At 41.0% G+C, this 7,282-nt stretch overlaps 1 protein-coding gene across 1 annotated transcript in view; it reads left to right on the forward strand.

The window, feature by feature from the left end:
- Positions 1-746, forward strand: part of DNAJB11 (DnaJ heat shock protein family (Hsp40) member B11) — a 17,525-nt gene extending 16,779 nt beyond the window's left edge. Inside the window, exon 9 of the mRNA XM_019667867.1 lies at positions 283-746. Within this exon, the coding sequence (XP_019523412.1) occupies positions 283-347 (65 nt within the window). The 3' untranslated portion in view covers positions 348-746. The remainder of the gene's footprint in view (positions 1-282) is intronic.
- The last annotated feature ends 6,536 nt before the right edge of the window (positions 747-7,282 follow it).

Genomic DNA, 7,282 nt, shown 5'->3' on the forward strand with positions numbered 1-7,282 from the left:
GGCCGGCCCTGATTCCGTTTCAATTGCCTCTTCTCATAGGCTTTTGTAGGATGTGTGTGGCATGGGTGCCTGAGAGACAGAAAGATAAGGGATCATCTTGGACGTACATGTGCATATGTGGGGGTATCCACGTGTGATGAAGTTGAACATTGCTGGTTATTTGTTTAATTCAGATCTATGGCTGTCATAGACCTTTCGTGAGCCTCCCCATGGAGCATGCTCTTTAACCTCTAGGGAGGTCACATTTTTGTTTATGGAGTCATTTGTTTATTCTTTCCGCAGGCATCAAACAGCTACTGAAACAGGGATCAGTGCAGAAGGTATACAACGGACTGCAAGGATATTAAGAGTGAATAAAATTGGACTTTGTTTAAAATAAGCGAATCAGCGATATTTATTATCTGCAGGAGTTTTTTTGTGTGTGCTTTTATTTTCAATATGCAAGTTTGGCTTAATTTTTTCTTCTTCTAATGATCATTATGAAATGAGTAAGAGGGCTTAAGAATGTGTCCATTTTTGTTCAGAAAAGAATGGCCAGCAAAAGGTTTAATAATACCTCTCCCTTTGGGGATTTAATGTCTGGTGCTGCCGCCTGAGTTTCAAGAATTAAAGCTGCAAGAGGACTCCAGGAGCAAAAGAAACACAATATAAAGGGTTGGAGTTAATTGGTAGCTATTTCATTCAAAATGCCAACTGGAGAAGTCTGTTTTTAAATACATTTTGTTGTTATTTTTTCTTGACTCTTATTTCTTGTTGATTTAGTTACATTGTTGTCTCTTTCTTCCATCTCCATTTTGGTCACTTTCCCTTCACTTGCTGGTTTCTGTCCTTGGTGCCTGTGAGTTGGGTTGTCCGCCCATCAAGCAAGATGGATGCATAAACCTGCAAAAGAGCGATAAAGAGCAGTCCCCATAGCAATCTCCAGCAAGGAGCTTGAAGAAACTGAGTAGATTAGAGATTGGAGTAGATGAATCAAGGTTACACAAAGATCTAATTGTCCTTGAGAAAGTACATTTCCTCTCATTTAACTTGGGAATAATAAAATCTGGTATGAATACTTTACTATTTAGAAGGCACTTTTATATATCCGATCTCAGTTGACCTTATGATTAAAAAGCCTTTGGTTTGTGTTAGGAATCAGGATTTCCATTGGCTCTAAAAAATGAATTTAAAGTAGAAATGCAAATTACATTTGCCTCTCTCAGCAGCACCTCATTCAGAAGGTATGTGACCTGAGTACATTTGACTTTTCAACCTCCTTCACTTTTCTACCTCATACAGTCACATCACACTCTAGTTTTCGTACACCTTTGGACGTCATCTCAGCTAGCGAGTGTTTCAATGCTGTCGAACAATTTCTGTAGCAATGTGTGTGGAGCTGCTTTGCAGCCATCTGTGTAGTTCCAGCAGCATTCCCACCTTTGCTACTGTTTGCCTTTTTGTTGGATTTTGTCCCTGTTTTCCAAAAATGAGTGGGAAGGGTGAAAAATGGAAATTTCATCAATTTAGAACAATTAAGAACAAGGTGAAAAGCCACACACTTTTAACCTCAATCAGGTACTATTTACTTGAGTAGTTCAACCCCGTATTCACTTGTGAAGCAAAAGAAAAAAGGTTTTTTTGAAATGCTGAAAAATCTACCTTAGAAATCAAAGGAAACCACATAAATACATATGTAAGTTTAGTGGGCTTTTTGTACATTTAGTATTCATTGTGTACTGAGTTGCCCTAGTTGAGTATTTCATAGAAATACCAGCATTTCCTTTACATATCATAGCCCAGGAGAGCTCTTGATCATTATTTGCACTTGCTGATTCCCCTTTTTCCAAGAGTCAGTCATATACAAAGGGGGGATTACTGGTCTTGCTAGGAAGACCCTACAGAGATGCTCTTGCTAGAAATAATGTTCATTAGGTTTTGTCACTCATTTTTATCCATGGGCAAGAATGCCATGAATTAATGAGTTAAGAATATTCTTTCATCATCTGACTCTGAGCTTCAGTTCACCCTACGTGCTTTCTCTAAAGCACATTGTAATGTGGCAAGATTTGTATCAGAGTTCCATCGTTTCTTGTAATAAAACCATTGGTGGTGGTGATGGAGATGATGGGATGATTATACACCAGGCTCCAAAACCCGAGGATTTGCACTGGTACAGCTGCTTCCCCAGAAGTGAGTGCTGTCCAAAAATGGAGTGGTGGTGCCTGTGGCAGCAAGCTCCCTACTGAGTGGTCTGCAGATACCCATCTGTCCAGGAATGTTGCAGCAGGGGTTCCTGGGCTTGGGGGCTTGTGGTAGTTAATATGTAAGTTCCCTTCAAGCCAGTGGCTTCTATGTAGTACAGAGTTTTCAAGTGAAGGACTGAAAATTTGTTCTCTTACTGAGTAAAAAATATTGAGTGCTTACTATGGGTCAGTTTCTGTTCTAGTGCTTTATATGGAGGCGCTCATCTCTATGGAAGAGAGACTCTTGTCCTCAATTTACAGATGAGGAAATTGAGTTACATCTCACAGCTTGCAAGCGGTGGGACCAGCATTTGAACCTAAGCAGTCTGCTCCGGAGAATGTACTCTCAACTGCCATGAATTCATGAATTCCACTTAGAGAAAATAACTACTGTGGAAGAAGGATTCTGGGTAGTCATGGCATGTGAATAGATAATAGTGTCAGACCTGCAAGGAAAAATGTCACTCCAGCAAGATGTGCAATGAAGCAGAAAGGGTGTTGGCCTGGGATCAGACGCAATGTCTTACACTGAGCAAACCAGTTAACCTCTCTAAACCTTTTCTCACCTGCAAATGGGAATAATGAAGGGTGATATATTCTAACCTGAGCTTTTGTGCATTTCTAACATATATTTGGCTACTCATTTTTTTTATGTTTACTTCTTGGACCTCAGCTGTAATCACTATTGATTAGGCCCTAGATTGGCATTAGTGCTCAGAAATCAGTTTTTGGAAAAGCGAACAGAATATGGAGACAAAACCATTTTGAAAAGTTGCATTGGTTGTTATTAGAGATGGGAATGGAATGCGGAATTTTTTTATTTCTTGAAAAAAAGATAAGCTGCCACTAACTCTAGTAACAACATCTAACTTGAACAAAGGCATGTCGAAGGACTCCAGAAGATAAGCAGAGAAGAAAAAACAGTTGGATAAGTGAAAAATGCTAGTCTTTGAGTCACTGAAATTGTACCAGTGCTTATGAGCAAGGGTTGAATACAGGTCACAGGCAGTGGGCACCAGTACACTTTCTACAGTGATTTATATGTCAAAGAGCCCAGGCCCTTTCTCTTTTCACTAAAAGATACCAATACTTACAAGTGGTATAACTTTAGGCATAGTTCCTCCATGAATGCAGCCAGCCTGAGAACAACTTAATTGGAGGGCAGTCTAGTCACAGATCCAAGTGTCAATAAAATCTCTCTAAAAAGCAGCACTGTCCAGTACAGTCACCACATGTGGCCAAAGAGCGCTTAAAATGTGGCTAGTGCGAACTGAGAGGCGCTATGAGTGTAAAATATACACTAGATCTTGGAGACTTAGTAAAGAAAACATAAGTCATCTCAAAAATAATTTTATATATTGATTACATGTTGAAATGATAGTCTTCTGATATATTTGGGGAAATATATTAAAATACATTATGAAAATTCACCTGAGGCTTTTCTGTTTTCTACTTTTTAAAATGTGGCTACTGGAAAATTTTAAATTACATATGTAGCTCACATTATATTTCTGTTGATAACACTGCTGCCAAGTCACTCCTCAACATAGAAGAAGTTCACTAGGACCTTGGGATAAAGGGGCTCATATTCACCCCTATTCAATTATCTCTCATTCGGTTTCATCCAATGGTCCAGACTGTTAAGATGCTTTGGGATCCCTACTCAATCACCCAATATTTTGTGCCTCTTTACTTGATGTATGTGTCCTCTGTATTGGCTAAGACATCAAGATTTTCATCCAAACTGAATAAAAGTGCTGGCCAAAGAGTTGAATGCCAACCCTTGGATTTTGCCATGAAAAGCCTCTCCAGGTTGTTATTCATCAAAACATCAATGTAAAGTCATATCAACCTCCATGAGAATACTAATTTTGCATCTACCCGTATTTCTTTATTGTGTCAGGGTATGCTAAGACGCTTTGTTGAAATCCAGTTATATGACAGTCTGTTAGGAAACGAGGTATGTCAACATAACTTAGCCTTACTGAGTCCATATTGGGTCCCAGGAATGAGAACTTTCACATGTGGGTGCTTACAAGTGATGCCTCACTTGGCTGTCATGCTCTTACCTTCTAGAAAAATTGCCTGTCTCCAGCCTTTCACCCTCTCACTGCTCCATGGCACCTCAGAGCCACAGACGTGTTTAGCAACCTTCTGTATATTGTCTCGGTACTCTGAGATTTCATCCAGTCCAGAAGACACTCTCTTTTAAAGTGCTAAAGTGTTTCTTATCATCACCTCTCCCCTCTTGGGCTTCCATTTCTTCTTGATCATATTCATTCTACCTTCATATTTCAAACATCATTCTTTTTGACAGAATACAGAAGCAAAATGGGAGGTTTTATATATCATAGTGGTTAAAATGTACGAGTATAAGTTCTAGAACCAAACTACTTGGTTCCAATCAAATTCCAATTCTACCACTTACTAGTGTGCCTCAATTTTTCCAACTGTAAAATAGTAATAGTAGTACCTGTTTCATAGGGTTGTTGAATGATTGGACAGTTACAAATGGAATGCCTGGCTTGGGGAAAGACAGGCAAAAAAAAAAGCAAGTTAGTATCTCTATGTTGCTAAACTAAGGTTTGAAATGTTTATTTTTTTTTCTGGTTATTTCCTCCCCTCTGCAACACATGATGTGTCTCCAGGTGGCGCTAAATAATGCCGTACTAGCTGTAAAAATCAGTCCTGGGGCTCCGATTTTTAAAGTCATTTTCTGGTAATTTCCACTAAAAATCAAGCTATTAAGTAAAACAACAATAATGATAATTTTCAATGCAAACTCAGTGCAAAGAAATAATGCACCTTGACTGTGTCTGCCCTCCTCTCTTAGCCTCACTTAATCCTAATGTAGAGAAGGTAGATTCCGCATGGACTGGATTTTTATTTAGAGCTCAATTTAAATCAATAAATCAACAAATGTGTGCCCCTGAGAAATAATAACAGTTGTGGAACTCATTGTGTGAGGAACCAGGATAAATGATTAGGAACAATTTAGGTAATTAAAGCCTCTGCCTCTTGTAACAGGTCACTAACCTATGAGAATAAGAAATGTGACAGATGAGGTTCCCAGCAAGACATCTGATGACTCATCTCATGATAGCTCTTGGGGACAAAATGGACACCTACTGCTGGGTTCATAACTCACTAATTATGATTGAACATGTTGTTGATTGATTGAACATGTTGTTGATTAATGGAACAATGTCAGCCTGAATTGGGGGTAGTCTCTGTTGGCAGAAAACAGAGCTATGTCCTCAGTTCTGATCAGTTCAATACTTTTATTGGTGGTGAATGTCCAGGAAGAGAGTTTAAAATGTCAGGTGTCTACCGTGTGTGTAAGTTACAGAGTTTTCACAGCTCCCATATGCTTGTGAGTTCAAAAAGCCTCAGGACAGAGGCAGGACACAACCAAGCTGACCAGGCAAGCTCTGACTACTGCACAATTCTTGGGCTGGGGAAACAACTTCACCTGGAGGGAGAGGGTTGGGGTGCACCAGCTTCATCCACAGCATTGATGCGGATACACGATTCTTCCGCTTTGGGTTGACTGTTTTCATCTCTTTTTATTTGTTTATCTGGGTTTGTTTTTATTTGTTGTGCCGTTATTAATTTTCTAAGTAGTGAGCCAGGCATATTCTTAAGAAACATATTAGGGTTTTCATTTTGATAATAAAATGCATTTGTTGCTTCTATAAGTGGTGATATTATTCCATTTCAGAATTCCAGCCATTCTGACTACTGACAGCAGGCAACAGACAGCTGGCTGATCTGAGTCCCTTTCACAGCTGAGCCCACAGGCCCAGACTGCAAAAATCCTCCGGAGGGGAAAGCCCAGCACCTGCAGGAACATTTTTTTTAATGTTTATTTCCACGAGAGGGCGCCATCTATTGTGGAGCCAATGAGGCTGACGTACCTGCTGTGGACTGTATAAGGAGTCATACATGGAACTTCAACTGCCAGGTTTCCAGTTTGTTCCAGTCAATTGAGCTCCCCGTTACTGATTGGCCACATGCCGGCCCCTCTATGAATGACACGCAGGGGCTCTGTGCACTCTTGTCAGCCTGGGAAAAGTCCACCGTCTCTGACGTAGAGAGGGAGTGGGCAAAATTACATCCAAGGGAGAGACAGCTTGATTGTGGAAGACATTACAAGCTGAATTTAGTATAAAAACAAGTAGGAGCAATTGCAGACTTTTTCAAAGGGAAACAGAAGATGAAAACAATATCTCTATTGACTCATTACACATTTATTAAGCAGCTGCTATGTACATAAACTTTAGAGGCCCTGGGGAACCAAGGATGCCCAGAGCCCAGCCCCTGCACGGAGGAGCCCAGCCAGTGAAGGGTGGGGGTGCAGGCTTGCTCACTCTGTACCTTCCTCGCTGACCCCTGCACTCAGACTCCTTCCCAGCACAGAGCTCCATGGGGGAGTGGGCATACAAGGACACACCTTGGGCCATCCCTGGTCCAGTGTTTGCTGAAGATGGTTCTGGTTCGTGGGAAGACCATTTCTAATGACATGCGGGGTCGGGTGTTGAACCACTTCCTCCACTCCTGGAGCATGGCCTCCATCATCTTCTCCTCCTCCTCCTCCATATGCCTCCTTTGAAATGTAATTGGGCGCTTCTTCTCCTTTGTATGGCACAGAGCTAGACCTTGCCACCGCCTTTCATGGTACAAAAAGCAGGCCTTAGCAGACGAGTTGCAGCAAAGCAGCCCCTGTGTCATCAGGGCCACCAGGCACGTTGTGGCTGCTGCAAACTTACCACGTGTTCTCTGAAAGATGACTTTTTCCTGGTTCATGAATTTATCTGAATGGAAAATGTTTGAGTGATAGGCAATTTAAATCAGGCTTATTTAAATATTTAGCAAATTACCTTTACTGAGGGAAAAATTAAGCAATTGAGATAGCTGCAGAAAAACAAGGTCTGACAGCCACCATGGTTATGGACCTATTTCCAGGATAACAGGATCCCTAGCTCTACCCTTCTGCACCCCCAGGAAGGGGAAGAGGTGAGAGAGAGAGAGAGAGAGAGAGAGAGAGAGAGAGAGAG

Source organism: Hipposideros armiger, unplaced genomic scaffold, assembly GCF_001890085.2.
Source record: "Hipposideros armiger isolate ML-2016 unplaced genomic scaffold, ASM189008v1 scaffold_14, whole genome shotgun sequence".
Classification (NCBI taxonomy): domain Eukaryota; kingdom Metazoa; phylum Chordata; class Mammalia; order Chiroptera; family Hipposideridae; genus Hipposideros; species Hipposideros armiger.